Source organism: Octopus sinensis, linkage group LG5 (assembly GCF_006345805.1).
Source record: "Octopus sinensis linkage group LG5, ASM634580v1, whole genome shotgun sequence".
Taxonomy (NCBI): Eukaryota; Metazoa; Mollusca; class Cephalopoda; order Octopoda; family Octopodidae; genus Octopus; species Octopus sinensis.
In genome coordinates, this window is record NC_043001.1 from 103,565,150 (window position 1) to 103,581,949 (window position 16,800).

Here is a 16,800-nt window from a genome sequence, read left to right on the forward strand (position 1 = left end):
TACATTCTCGTAGGCTATTAATGTCAATAGACACTAAGAAAAACCGTAGAGTAAAAGGAAATTATTCTTATAGGTAGAAAAAGAAAGATAAAAGATATAAAATACACGCAACCATATTCTCACAATACATAGTCATAAAACCTCCTGCGTTCATAATGTCTACATACGTACACATTCACACAATCATGTATGTGTGTATATATATATATATATATATATATATATATATATATATATATATATGTGTGTGTGTGTGTGTATGTCTATATCACGTGATCGACCAAACTATCGGATGTTGTCATACATCGCTGATCACAATGTGCTTTGTAACATTTTAGCTTGGGAATGATGCCACCTCGCTGGCAAGGTGAGTACAGGTCAACATTTCCTCTGATCGGAAGTTTAGACCTTTGCAGTGTTATTTGTTCACTGCTGACTGGACTGGAACCAAGTGAAAAGAAGTGTTTTGCTCAAGAGCACAACGTGCAGCCGGTCCGGGATCGAAATCATGATCCCACGTTCGCGAATGCAATACCCTAACGACAAGGCCACGCGCCTTCATACACACATACACGCAAACACACACACACGTGCATGTGTTGACATTTATATAAACAAAATCTACCAATAAAGCAACTTTTCAACTACAATTATTTATGTATCTATTGGAGTTAGTATTATTAACATTTCTAGATGACTTTGGAAATCATTTGACACCGACCATCTCAGCGTTCACCTCCTTGAATCTACCATTATATCTATCAGATCGAAAAACATGGTCACTCGAGTTGATTGCATCGGATTTTATCTCCTAAAACGTGTGTTAGAAGTCGGCGTTATTTGATATCACATTCTTACTCTATTTTGTAAGAAAGGCAAAATATAGAAAAATCTCTAATAGGATTAGCAACAAGCAGACAGTTTTAATAGCATCACTTACGCCAGTCAATCTACTCTATGTATGTTATCAACAACTAAGCATGGATCTTTTAACTTCTTCTTAAAGACATTCCTACGAACATCACTCTTGTTTAAATACTTAAGAAATGAAATACAAAGAAGATTGGGTTTCCGCTATTTTCCGCTCTCAGCGGACGGAAACCGCATCACTTCATTCATGTAGCTAATGTATTTTATTTAGACTTGCATGAACATCACTACTTCTTTCTAAGACTTTTATTTCATATGATCACAGTTTTGATGCTTGTGCACAATAAATGAATAAAAAAATAAATAGTTCACATTAACCAATAACATGTTTCGATCCCAGTTTCCGTTCCAATTTGGCATTTATTGTCATCAGATATCTTTCGTCTCTGCTGAGCTAATAAAATATCCTAAATACAACACAGAGGAGTCTAGCCTCCAAAGGACCGTTTTGTTGTTTACTTCAAATCAGCCCTGATATAGTCGATATCGATCAGTTTACAGCCATGAGTCATGCATTCATAGTACCACCTCATCTAATGTGACCCCGCACTTATTAAGATGGCAGACTTGAGAGATATTTGACTACTTTTTGCAGCAGATCTGGGTAGAGAAGAAAGGCTCTCAGCTTCAGGCCAGTTCCATTTAAGTATGTGTCAATGGTTCTACTGTTTTATTAGACTTGGAGTTTAAAGAAAAAATGATGCGTTCACGCAAGTTATGTTTTAAGTCAACTTGTATTAAGTTAGAATTGAAAACAGAGATCACTCCCGACTCATTAGGGGCTGATCATTGCTTTATGGTATCTATCTATCTATCTATCTATCTATCTATCTATCTATCTGTCTATCTATGTATCTATCTATCTGTCTGTCTGTCTGTCTGTATGTCTGTCTGTTTGTCTGTCTGTCTGTCTGTCTGTGAGTATGTCTATGTGTGTGCGTGTATATATTAGGTTGTTCCGAAAATAATGGCCAATTTCAGAAACATAATTCTATTCTGGAAAAATTAACAATAGAAATGTTTTGATTAGTCAAAGTATGAGCCGTGAACATGAATGAATCTCTGCCATCGATATAACGAGATTATTTATGTCGCGGTGATAAAAACTTATTGGCTTTGATGCTAAGAAATCTTTGAAAGCTGATTCCACCTCTGGTTTGGACCTGAAAGTTTTATCACTTAATAGCGTGTTTAAATGCTTTAAAAAACACTGTAGTCAGTGGGTGAAAGATTAGGAAAATATGGAGGATGTGATAAAGTGTCGTATCCCAAGTCTGTGAGTTTCTGTAGCGTCATTCTTACAACATGTGGCCTTGCTTTATCGTGGAACAGAATTAGGCCACGCCGATTCATCAATGCAGATCTCATTTTTTGGGCAAGTGAGTATGCATTTCAGCGAGTTGATTGCAGTGAACCTCTGCTGTAATGCTCTGATTGACTTCCAGAAAGCTGTAATGGACAACCCCTCTTGTAGATCACCAGACAGTCACCATAATCTTTTGCTGATGCAACGTTCGCTTTGGGAAATGTTTGGGAAACTCATCACGATCAAGCCATTGGCCTGGTCGTTTACGGTTATCACAAAGGATCTACTTTTCGTCACAAGCGAGTATTCGGTCAAGAAAAGGAGCATTAGTGTTTCGCAGAAAGAGCATCGACCACACTTCAAAACGTCGAACTTTTTTATTTTCATTGAGCTCATGCGGTACCCATTTATCGAGCTTTTTCACCTTACCAATCTTCTGCAGATTGCATAGGACCGTTGTAATATGAACACCAAATGCCTGAAACATTTCTCTGACACTTTGACATGGGTTTTGCTTTCAATTGTTCAGTTTCAAGCCTGCACGACCGTCCTCTACCATCTTCATCTTCACAACTACGGAAACTCTGAAATCGCCTTCATACTGTGCGATCACTTGTGGACCCCTCTCCCCATGCTCTGTTGATATTGACAACAATTTGGGAGACATTGTGCCCAAGCTTGAACTTATACAAGAAAAGTAAGCGAAGGTCCTGTTTTGTCATGTTCATAATTAAGGGCGCCTATGCTTCAAGAATGTTTTCTGTCTGAAATAAGTAGAAACTTATTAAAGAGCATACATCAATTATTAAGTATGTCGAAATTCACCTAAAATATAATTAAAATACTATGATAAAATTGTTTTTCAAAACACAACACTTAGAGCGGCCATTATTTTTGGAACAACCTAATATATGCACACACACACATGCAGAACATTCATACACATATTCATACATACATATACATACACATATTCATATACATATTCATATATAAATGTGTGTGTGTGTGCGTGTGTGTGTGTAGACACTGTATTCATGCAAGCATATATCTATCATTGAATGTAGTAGAGATACATACATATATATATATATATATAATATATATATATATATATATAATATATATATATATATATATATATATATATACACACACACATATATATATATATACACGTATGTATGTACACACACACACACACACACACACACATATATATATATATATATATATATATATATATATACACATACACATGTATGTGTATGTGTGTGAATATGTGTATGAGTCAAAGAAAAGAAACATTTGTTTTTGAAGCATTAATTTTAATAATATTCTTACCTGTTGTTGCTCGTTTAGTTCTTGGTTGTCTGACGAGGCTGGAGCCGCCCCGCTGTGAAGCTTGCGACTAAGCTTCATGATCTGTAAATAGAAAAATTAACCAAAAATATGACGAAACCAAAATAATATTTGTTCTGTTAAAAGGTACAATATAAACCATTAAGATTATATAAATATTTATATTTCAAAATTCTAGGCAGAAACTGTTCCTATATTACGAATTTCGAACCGTAGTATTCCGCATTGAATTTTTATGCCTGATATGTCCATCATTTAATTTTACTTTGGAAGGGTCTGACTTGAAGGAGATTTGGTCGCTACTATTAGAAATGCCAACATCTGCGTAAAGGTAACTTGTCGTTTACGAAAGAATTTATATTTCCGGTTGAATCGAAATTTTTTCAGTGACGTCACACGAATAACTTCCACGGGAAGAAAGTGAGTAAGTATTATTTCATACATTCGGTGTTAGGCTTTACAAATTTGAAAGATGGTGCCTAAGTAATCCTTATTAATATATATTTAATGCAAGCAATGTATCAAAGATTTTAAAACTCGCGCCTAACAATTTTACTAAGGCCAATAATACTCCCCATTTCATTCTCACTCGAAAACAGGATCTTACGATTATGTTTATCTTATATGTTTATATTTCGTGGATCAAGTGCAAATATCAGTTTGGTGCCAAGTGCGAATAAGAGCACAAAAATCTCAGATAGGAAAAGGGTGTGGAAGGAAACCAAATCGCCGTCGTACGGATTAACAAAGGGTGCGTTCAGATCTACGGTAAAGAGGCCTGTTCGAAAAGTATATTGCAGTCTTCAGCCAATGTGAATATACGCATCAATAAACCTGCGAATTCCTTCAGAAGGAGTGGGGTGGAATGACAAAGGATGCGTATCCCAGAATCCTAAAGCGAGTTCAGGAGTGAACAACCGATAAGGATTGGAAATGGAAAGCAGAATGGCGGTTGCTTTTGATAGGGCCCTATGGAGGAGGTGATTGAGGACTTTACCTCCTCGACCCTCAGAGGAATAGTGTGTGAAGAAGATGAATGGAGAGAGGGATTTCTTTTATTCTTTTACTTGTTTCAGTCATTTGACTGCAGCCATGCTGGAATACCGCCTTTTAGTCGAAGAAAGCGACCCTTGGACTTATTCTTTATAATCCTGGTACTTATTCTATCGGCCTCTTTGCTGAATCATTAAGTTATGAGGACGCAAACACACCAACATCGGTTGTCAAGCGATGGGGGGGGGGCGAACAAACGCAGACACAAAGACACTTAAATTTACATATATATATATATAATATATATATATATATATATATGTACAACGGGCTTCTTTCAGTTTCCATCTACCAAATCCAATAACAAGGCCTTGGTCGATCAAGGCTATAATAGAAGACACTTTCCCAAGGTGTCACATACACACACACTCTCTCTCTTTCTCTCGTTTAACATGCACACAGTCACACACACACGCACACATATAATTAAATATATGTACATATATATATATACATATATGCATATATATATATATATATATATATATATATATATATATATATATATTTAAATAGACATATATATGTATGTATATATATATATACATATATGCAAATATTTATATATATATATATATATGCATATATTTATATATATATATGCATATATATATATATATACATACATACATACATACATACATACATACATACATACATACATATACATACATACATGCATACATACATACAGTATATGCATATATAATCGAGAGGTACAGATTTCTGTGTGGGTGTATATGGTAGGTGCGTGTGCACACATTTATCGATGCACTCAAACATACATACGTATATATCATCTATGAAATGCGTTTATACTAAATGCTACTTAGAGTTTCTTTGATGAAATTAGAACGTTTTCTTTATGATATCATTTGATCTTTTATACACACACACACACACATACACACATATATATATATATATATATATGTTGTGTGTGTGAGAGATAAAGGAAGAAATATATCAGTAAGAAATTACTTCCGCCCCAGCTGGATCAATACATCAATTTGTACTGATTCAATTTTCATTAAATCGAAATGGACTCGAATTTTCTCTTTTTTTTTGTTTTTGTGGAGTCATTTGTAAGACATACCGTCGAGTGTCGCCTTTGATGTGTTAGGAATCTCTAAGCAAACGCGACTAGTAATTTGTATAACAACGACAACGGAAGGAGAACGAATAGTATAATATAAAAACAAGTGCTTCATTTCATGAAAGTAAATCCTTCCTACTAAAGGCACAAGGCCTGAAATTTTGGGAGAGGGTACTAGTCTATTACATCGACCCCAGTATTCATCTGGTACTTAATTTATCGACCCCGAAAGGATAAAAGGCAAAGTCGACCTCAGCTGAGTTTGAACTCAGAATGTAGCGGTGGACGAAATACCTATTTCTTTACTACTCACAAGGGGCTAAACACAGAGAGAACAAGCAAGGACAGACAAACGGATTAAGTCGATTATATCGACCCCAGTGCATAACTGGTACTTATTTAATCGACCCCGAAAGGATGAAAGGCAAAGTCGACCTCGTTGGAATTTGAACTCAGAACGTAACGGCAGACGAAATACCGCTAAGCATTTTTTGCCCGGCGTGCTAAAGATTCTGCCAGCTCGCCGCCTTCTTCATGAAAGTAAATAAATTTCCGAATAATATAGATCCATTATATCTGTGACTAGTGGAGGCACATGGCCTAGTGGTTAGAGCAGCGGACTCGCGGTCGAGGGATCGCGGGTTCGAATCGTAGAGCGGGCGATGTGTGTGTTTATGAACGAAACACCTAAGCTCCACGCGGCTCCGGCAGAAGTAATGGCAAACTTCTACTGACTATTTCGCCATAACTGGAAAGGCTTTGCTTATCGAACACAATGGTGAAACAACAGCAACAACAAAAGCAAAATGCTTTGTTCCAATAGCAACGAGAAAGATATGAAGTCTAAGGGAAGAATAAAAACAAAATCGATGTAGCAGCAGCAGCAATGTAATTAATTATTTCTTTTGATTAAATATAAGGCGATTTGTAGAGCATTCGATCTAATGAGCTTCATGTGTGTGTGTGTGTGTGTGTGAATATATATAATTTATATGTCAGTGCATATGTCTACAATTATGTGCTTTAACTACAGCATTAGAGTTTTTTAGCACTTATTTCTAGCAATGTCGGTGTTCCAACACCTTGGTCATATTTAGTGGCAGTTCTAGTCGTCCTTTCTGGTAAAACATTGCATACTGCTATCTGCATTAATACATATGTGTGTATGTGGTGTGTGTGTGTGTGTGTGTGTGTGTGTGTGTGTGTATGCATATATTATATATACATACACACACACACATACAACACCCACACATACATACATACATACATACATACATACCTACATACTACATACATACATACATATATTTATATATATATATATATATATATATATATAATATATATATTTAGTGTCCAGCAGTGAGCATCCAAACAAGTGGTTCCCAAATCTTTTATTTAAATAAGTTTCCCTACGGACCCCTTTTAATATACGTATTCTTATGTGTTTGTGTATATATATATATAATATATAATATATATATATATATATATATATATAGGAAATTTTGAATTGAGTTCACGGACCCGCAGTACTACTTTTGCAGACCGCCAGGGATCCGCGGGCCTCAGGTTGGGAACCACTGATCTATACGGTCACTCGACCTGCTGGAAATATAGACTAAAGTTTTCAATTTCCATCACAGTTGTTACTTCTTGACGGCCAGCTTGACACGAGTGATAACGTATAGTCTGTCTACAACATGTAGGTCCATTGTTTTTGTTCATATTTTTTTTTAATAAACCATTATTTCACGTTGCTTTAGTTTACTTGCTTCCTGGAAATATGAACGAGATCATTGAGATATGCTCAATCTGACATCACACTCTTTCACCTATTATCTCGAGTTACTTTCCTATTGGGCCTGGAAGTTTGTTCTACCCACACACTGTTCTGCTGAAGGCCATTGTGCACAAATATATCACAGCAGGTGACCTTTTGCATTCATCATGTCAGAGGATGACATGATAATGTAATGCCTGATATACATACATACATACATACATACACACACACACACACGCATATATATATATATATATATACACATACACACACACACACACACATATATATATATATATATATACATATATACACACACACACACATATATATATATATATAGTGAATCCAAGAAAACGAAAAAAAACGAAGAACAAACACAAAAAACAACGCGAGGACGTGATGCATGTAAAATATTAGCAGACGCTCAGAGAAGGAAAGTAAGGTGGCTTTACACTTTGAGCAAGGCTCTCCTTCAGGAAGATAGGGTGGGGTGGGGTGGGGGAATAATCAACGATTCACATGTGGTTACATTTTGAAATGACCCCTACCCCTGGCCTCCGACAGACTTTGAGTAGTAATTCGCGGAAATTCTTTCTACCATCGGATTACATTACCTTGTTCATTCGGAATATCCCATTTATGCAGATTGATTATGAATCACGCACACACACACACACCACACATATATATATATATATATATAATATATATACATATATACACACACACACACATATATATATATATAGTGAATCCAAGAAAACGAAAAAAACGAAGAACAAACACAAAAAACAACGCGAGGACGTGATGCATGTAAAATATTAGCAGACGCTCAGAGAAGGAAAGTAAGGTGGTTTTACACTTTGAGCAAGGCTCTCCTTCAGGAAGATGGGGGTGGGGTGGGGGAATAATCAACGATTCACATGTGGTTACATTTTGAAATGACCCCTACCCCTGGCCTTCTGACAGACTTTGGAGTATGTAATTCGCGGAAATTCTTTCTACCATCGGATTACATTACCTTGTTCATTCGGAATATCCCATTTATGCAGATTGATTATGAATCACGCACACACACACACACACACACACACACACACTATATATATATATATATATAAACAGACGAGATGTCATGATTGTAATACCATGATTAGCGAATGTTCTTGAGGTGTCAAATACGACTAAAAACAATACCTCCGCCTTCGCTAAGGCAGATGTAATAATGTCAGCATTTGTTTCACTAGACCACTCGCAGATGAGAAGTACTGTTTAACAAAGTGACACTTGACTATTCTTATCGAACGCAGAAAGGTGACTAGCAGCGAGTACCCCCATTTGGCGACGGACGAGGATTGCGCAGTTTCTTGCCGAACAACCACACAGATGGTTTGTTTCTAGTGATCAAATACTTGTATTCACATAAGCTCACTCTCTCCATTAAATGGACATTACCTGTACAGGTGCTCAAGCGTACCACACGTCAGCTGTTGCAACGTGAAAGGAAATGTTTTGCTCAAGAGCACAACGTAATGCCCGGTCAGGGAAACAAAACCACGATTTCACGGTTGTGAGTTAGGGTTGGGGATCATCAGAAGAACAAATGGAATGTGCCAACATTCATGGATATATTTAGGGCTTTAGCTAAATTCATGAAGTTTCTTAATGAAGCAACATTGTACTTTCGGCTCACCGGGAACTCTCTTTATGATACGCTTAATAACAAATATTAATTTTTAACTTTTGTAACAGTCTAGATTTAAAGGTCTGTGTATTAGCTGTGCATTGTAGATTACTGGTATTTTTTTTATCTACCACTGCATGGATGAACTCTGAAAGTTGGTTCCAAAGCTTACTAGCATAAGACAATTGGTTCGGTTGTTGACAGTGTTTGTCACTCAGTTAACATTCTAGTAAGAAACAAACATTAAAAGACAAAACACATAAAGTAATGAATTCTAAATAATTCTCGTGAGACATTTTCTTACCAGAATGATATTCTCTCGTTGAACTTTCTGAACAGAATTTTTTTTCAACTTCAAATGTGCAGAAATATAACAGATATAGAAAATGCGCAGATTATTATCGAACAGAATATATAGTTTTTCAGGTGTGTTTATATTCGGGTTAACACTTCTGTGAAAAGAATTATATTTTTCTTCAGTTCATTATATATTCGCTGAAAACTTCATTGCACAAAATATCGCAGTTCATTCTGTAACTTTCCAGGAAAACATCTATAATAAGCTTGCAAGAATATGGAGCATTTTCTTGCAAAAGGCCACCTGGTTCGATATACCTGTGCACGATGAGCTTAATAGAACAGCATGCGATTAGAACTTTTGGACCAATAGGAAAGTGGCAGCAGATAATAAGCTTAGTGGTGGGATGAGAGGGTGGGCGTTTATAGATGATCTCGTTCATATTTCCAAACTGCAGTAACGTAAAATAAATCATTCACTAAAACAAAAAAGGCAAACAAAAAAAGAATAAAACCAATGAATTGCCTTGCTCTCGACAGAAAATGCATCATTAATGTCTAGGCCTCTAAGAAGTGATAACTGATAAAAATTGATGGGGATTCCAAGGAGAGAGAATCACGAAGTCAGGAGCTAGTAAAGGATTTTTGGATTTTTCCTTCTATTGAAATAATTCATTGCAATTAGTCAAATGAACACCATCTTAAAGTTTCAGAAAAAGTATTCTCTTGCTAGCTTGTACAGGTTAAGCCTGACATAATCAATATTATACAATGCCAAGTCACGTTTTCATGCTGCTTTTCCTTCTTTCTTTCATGCGATAACGTTATAGGAGTGTAGGGGAAAGCATTAGCTCTGCTGAGAGGGGTGAAAGTGAAAGAAAGAATTTAAAGAATTTATGGATTCGACGAATAGATAGATAGGTAGGAGATTGACAGAGTGTGGGTGAGAAAGATAGAAAGAAAGAGCTAACAATCAGCCATGGAACGAGACAGAGAGTTAGACGAGCAGACGATAGAACGAGTAAGAGGAGGAAATAGTGTAAGGGAAGAGAAGAGTGGTGACAAAAAAATGAGCTCTAGAAATGTAGGGGAATCAGAAAGGCAACGGAATAAAATAACAGACAATATAGATAATGAGTGACTAATAGAAAAGAATAAAGAGGTAAATAGAGGAACATTAACGGATGATATCAAAGTCTGTACAGGAAAGAAGAGGTTGAATAAGAAGGAAAGCGGTGGAGGTAAATTTTGACAGAAATGAAAAAGGAAGAGAATTATAACATATAAAAAGATATGAAGAAAATAAATGATGAAGCAAATACGTCATAGATTAAGGGAGAAGATGGTAAAAGAAGGGGTAAAGAGGTAACTCAAAGATATAACAAAGGATTTCGATATAAAAGAAAAAAAACAAAGACTTGGATCGTGCTAATGTAGCGTAATGACATAACGCATAATCTGATTGTGATATTTTCTTACTACGAATTCATTCTATCTACCGTTTAATATATAAGTTTGAAAAGAAGATGAAGATAGAGTAGGAGTCTAAATAAACTTATCTATTCTAATGAAAGTTTATGCATTGATTTAATATTATATTCATCAACATGAACTCATGACATAAATATACATATTTGATTTCCTCTTATCTTCAAATTGTGGGTTTTCTTTTGGGTAACTCTTGTAGTTAACAGAACAGTTCCCCCGCCTCTTCAGAAACAGTAAAATAAAAAACAAACAAACATAATAAGCGAAACAATACTAATGAGGTAAACTATTGTCAGTCTCTTGAAACAAATAAAAAAAAACCCCACATCAAAAAACTATACAACATAAACATATAGATACATAACAACGACTGTTGTATGCAGTGGTATGGAATTAGGTAAACTTTCAGCCGTTGGCTGCTGAAATACAGCTCAGCTAACAATCAATAACAAATTACGCGTAGGAACACTGACAACTATACACACATACATACATACATACATACATACATACATACATAATACTACATACACACATACATACATACATACATACTGTGTATGTTTATAAACACATCACACATATATATATGCATATATATTTGTATATATTTGCATATATATATATATAATATATATATATATGAATATAATATATATATATATATAAAGATATATATATGTATATATATTTGCATATATAATATATATATATAATATATATATAAAGATATATTATATGTATATATTTGCATATATATATATATATATATATAATATATATATTATATATATATATACAATATGCATAACTCAACAAATTTGAAGCAGATATGCTTCATATGGTTAGGAGCATTAAATTCTCCAAATATAAATTCCCCTTTCGAAAACAAATTTAATAAACCATAAGATTGTACCTATATCTTTTTCCTCATAAATGTCCGAAAACTCCTCACAGCCTTGGCTTTGTTATCTCATTTTGACTAATATATATATATATATATATATATTATATATTATATTATATATATAGATATATATATATATAGATATATATATAATATATATATATGTATATATCATTTTATTATATTATATTAAATATATATATATATACATATATATATGCGCACACAAACATTTTGTGTCTGTAAAGTCACGGTTGGGTTTCAAAGTTATTTGTTGATATAACTTGCAACGCAAGTTACATCAACAGATTACATCTTCATGTTGAATAAGAGAGCAGCTACTAAAGCTTATGTACAGTTCAATGCAGTTCGATGTGGCTTCCATTTGCTACCCTACATCCATCTAATCGATACTTTAGTTGGTTGAGTAAAGAAATGACTTTGCGGACACACTGTGTATGCACATTATACATACACAGGCGCAGCGGGCGTGGTTGCGTGGTAAAAAGCTTGCTTCCCGACCACATTGTCCCGGCTTCAGTCTCGTACCTTGCATAAATGTCTTCTACTATAGCCTCTCCCCGAACAAAGCCTTGCAAGTGGATGTGGTAGACGGAAACTGAAAGAAGCCCGTCGTATATTATCATCATCATCATCATCATCATCATTGTTTAACGTCTGCTTTCCATGCTGGCATGAGTTGGATGGTTTGGCAGTACCTTGCATAAATGTCTTCTACTATAGCCTCTCCCCGAACAAAGCCTTGCAAGTGGATGTGGTAGAGGGAAACTGAAAGAAGCCCGTCGTATATTATCATCATCATCATCATTGTTTAACGTCTGCTTTCCATGCTGGCATGAGTTGGATGGTTTGGCAGGAGCTGCCAAAGCAGAAGACTGCACCATACTTCTCTGTAGACTGCACCATACTTCTGTGTAGCTGTGCAGAGTGGACTGAATGCTTTCTATGTGGCAGCAGCACAGGTTTCGACATGGTTTTAGTTTGGTAACCACAAAGGTATTATTTTCAAAGCTGTGCTCCAGCTAGCTTGTTTATAATTGGGACGGTTACTTAGTAGAATCAGTTTTGGCAGGGTTTTTACAGCTGGATGCCCTTCATAACACCAACCACTCAGAGTGGACTGAGTGCTTTTTACGTGGCACAAGCAGAGGCGAGGTCAGCTTTGGTAAGGGTTTTACAGCTGGATGCTCTTCCGAACACTAACCACTGTACAGTGTGGACTGGGTGCTTTTTAAGTGGCACCAGCACTTGCAGGGTCACCAAGTAACTTGCAAGACAAAGGACCTTTGAGAAGAAAAGGGACATTAGGACAGAAACACGTGTGCTGCTGTTCAAGAGATACATGGTTTCCCAGCTAGAGGGAAAAGCAAGAGAGAGAGGAGAGAGAGAGAGAGAGAGAGAGAGAGAGAAGAGAGAGAGAGAAATTGAAAGACAGTAACTTGGATCTAAGTTAGAAACTGGTTCTTTCTCTATTGGCAAGAATCTTGAAATAAAACTGAACAATGATATGTGTGTGTGTATGGACGTATGTATATATATGTATAGATGTCTGAATATCTTTTATGTATATACATGTATATATGTACAGGTGAGTGGATAAATGAAAGAGATACTCAGCACATTGAGTAGGAGTTACGAATATTGTTATTCTTATTTAAGATGTTTGATTCGGCTCCATGCGACTCAGTTTCGTCGGCTTCTTACAGAAACCTAGCTCATGGGACGTGTGAGTGTATATGTGTGTGTGTGTGTGTGTGTGTGTGAGTATGTGTGCGTGTCAATCAGTAATACCACACTAAACCAAACATTGAAAAGCATGTGTAAAAATATGCGAGATCTACGAGAGAAAAGTATGTAATGTGGAAAACAGACAGAAAAACTCGTGTAAAATTCAATTCGATGCAAATCCTCGCTTCTGAATGGCTGTTAACATTAGTTGACCGAACACAAATAGAAACCACATCATTTGTCAATATCGCTACTGAAGCTTTGATGCTGCAAATCTATAATCAGAGATGTTCAACCCATGCTTTTCTTAGATATTCTATCTAGGAATACTTCATGTGTTCGTTTTTCTAAAGCGGTAGCATATAATTTGGGGCAGACCTTACTGCTTTAGCTAGCAGATTCAAAGCGCAATGGAGAAGCTCCAGCGTGGACTTGCTGTGTTATTCGGCTTCTGCTCTTCTCCGTCACGGGATCTAGGGTTTACATTCTTCTCTGTTTCACTTCTTGTTTTTAGATAGTAACATGTAATTTAAGGGAGAAGTTGACTGCTATTTCTAGCCGTTTAATCGACCGCATAGTGTCACTTCTTCCTGCTTCGATATCTTGTAGATTCCCTTATGTATTTTATGATGTTGGGTTGCAATACTTATATTTGAACATCTCCCCCACCAGTCTCTCTCTCTCTCTCTCTCTCTCTGTTAACCTTTCACTCTCCAGATATCTCTACAGAAATTACTCTCCCTGCTTACCTCTAACTACACCTCACCTTGCTCCATTTATCTACTTCAGTCTCTCTCTGTAATTACCTGACAACTTTTCTCCTTCACTGCCTCCCCTTAACTTTCTCTCTCACTCTCTTCCTCCCTCCCTCTGCCCACCTGCATCCTCCTTCTTCTCTCTCCCTTCCTCCCTCTGCCCACCTGCATCTTCCTTCTTCTCTCTCCCTCCCTCCCTCTGTCCACCTGCATCCTCCTTCTCTCTCCCATTCTCCCTCTGTCCACCTGCATCCTCCTCCTTCCCTCTCCCTTACTCCCTCTGCCCACCTGCATCCTCCTTCTTCTCTCTCCTTTCCTCCCTCCCTCTGTCCACCTGCATCCTCCGTCTTCTCTCTTACTCCCCTTCTCTTTCTGTCTCTTTCCATCTCTCTTTCGATATCTATTTCTAACACCTCATCTCTCTCATTATATATCCTTTTATCTCCATCCACTTCTCGTTTCAGTATCTCTCATCCTATTCATCTCCAACCACTTTGCTCTCTTTCCATTTTCCTCTATTTGCTCTCAAACGTGTCTTTATTTGTTTCATCTTCACTTCAGTTCCATTCATACATTTTTTCATTTGTTGTATTCTTTCGATTCCCATATTTCCTTCCGATCGTCTCCCTCTCTAACCCACTTCGTATATGTCTGAGTGGCTTTTATTTGAATCTCCGAGTTTGACAGGATTTAAAGTGTATAGTTAAACTTTTAATCTTTTCCCTGAATTAACCAACACGTTCGCCTCATCGCAACTTGGTCTACTTTACCCAAAGCAAACATTCCTACGATGTCAATAATTACTTACTAAACGCACTTACTAAAATTGCCGACTTATTATAAATTACACGGCCAAATCAATTTTTATCACGCAGAAAACAACAAATACAGTAAACAAACCAAGTGCAAAAAATACTGATATAAAAAAAAACATACATATTGACAAATCAACAAATTAATTAATCATTTTATTAACATGTTGAAATAGAGAATCAATCTCTTTAAACTGTGTAGATAGTATGAAAGAAGCAAAGGGCAACGCTTAATAATGTTTTAGACTCGCGATAAATTCCCTTGAACTCAATGTATGATTCAGGTCAAGATGGATTTAATTTGCCTTTACTAATTTAATCACTCTTAGACCGATGTATTTTTATTTTTCTTCTCCAAACAGGGAGGATGATATTAATTTATATAAATAGTTAATGTCAGTCTGATATTTTAAACCTTTTCCTCGACTGAGAGGAATCATTTTAAAGTGGCGTATAACGGCTATGATATTAGATTTTAATATCAGAAATGTAATATAAGGAGGCTTAATGTATGTAGCGTAAACTCGTGAAACCGAAGCCACATGTGATGGTCAGCAGGAGACTGAATAGAATACTTCAATGAGTTCAATTATGGCGTGGAGTAAGAATCTTATCCTTTTGGATATTTACCCCTTCGTCTGAAAGAGTAACACAGGGAGAGAAAGATTGAAGGAGAGAGAGAGAGTCGAAGAGAGTGGGTGTATTGTCACAGGTCAATGAAAGAATTTAAACTGAAGAACCCACGTGACAATCACGTGGAGAGTGGAGGTGAAAGGCTGAGAAAAAGGAATGGGAAAATATCAGAACTCTGAGGTGTGAGGTAAACGAAGGGAGGTAAGTAAGGAGTTTGAAAAATAATTATAGAAAGGCGTAGGAGTGGATGTGTGGTAAGTAGCTTGCTTACCAGCCACATGGTTCCGGGTTCAGCCCCACTGCATGGCACCTTGGCCAAGTGTCCTCTACTATAGCCTCGGGCCGACCTAAGACTTTTGAGTGGATTTGTAGATAGAATCTGAAAGAAGCCCGTCGTATGTATATATGTATACGTATATATATATATATATATATATATATATATATATAATATATATATAGCTATATATATATATATATATATATATATATGTGTGTGTGTGTGCGTGTGTGGTGTGTATGTTGTTGTCTGTGTGTTGTCGTCGCCCCAACATCGCTTGACAACCGATGGTAGTGTGTTTACGTCACCGTAACTTAGCGGTTCGGCAAAAAAGACCGAAAGAATAAGCACTAAGTCCAGGAGTCGATTTGCTCGACAAGAGGCGGTGCTCCAGCACGGCCACAGTCACATGACTGGAACAAGTAAAAGAGTAAAAGAGAAAAAGAGTTAATGTCTCAAGAACAGCAAATTTCAGTAAAGAAATGAAATATTAAAGTTTATTGATTTAGCAAGTCAGAATATAAAGATCATAGAAATATTGGAAATGTGTTGCAGATGTAATCAATAAATAAATTTAGGCATGTCGACATGATATAAGGATTAATAAGTCACAAAAACCAATAACATACTTTATGTTGGGTTGCCCCGAGGAAAAT

The 16,800-nt window shown here is 36.2% G+C and overlaps 1 protein-coding gene across 2 annotated transcripts in view; it reads right to left on the reverse strand.

Moving 5' to 3' along the window:
* Positions 1-16,800, reverse strand: part of LOC115211980 (zinc finger and BTB domain-containing protein 4-like) — a 319,288-nt gene that overhangs the window by 19,183 nt on the left and 283,305 nt on the right. For both annotated transcript variants that reach the window (XM_029780755.2, XM_036502983.1), the window contains one exon: positions 3,581-3,661. In XM_029780755.2, the coding sequence (XP_029636615.1) occupies positions 3,581-3,658 (78 nt within the window). In that variant the 5' untranslated portion in view covers positions 3,659-3,661. The remainder of the gene's footprint in view (positions 1-3,580; positions 3,662-16,800) is intronic.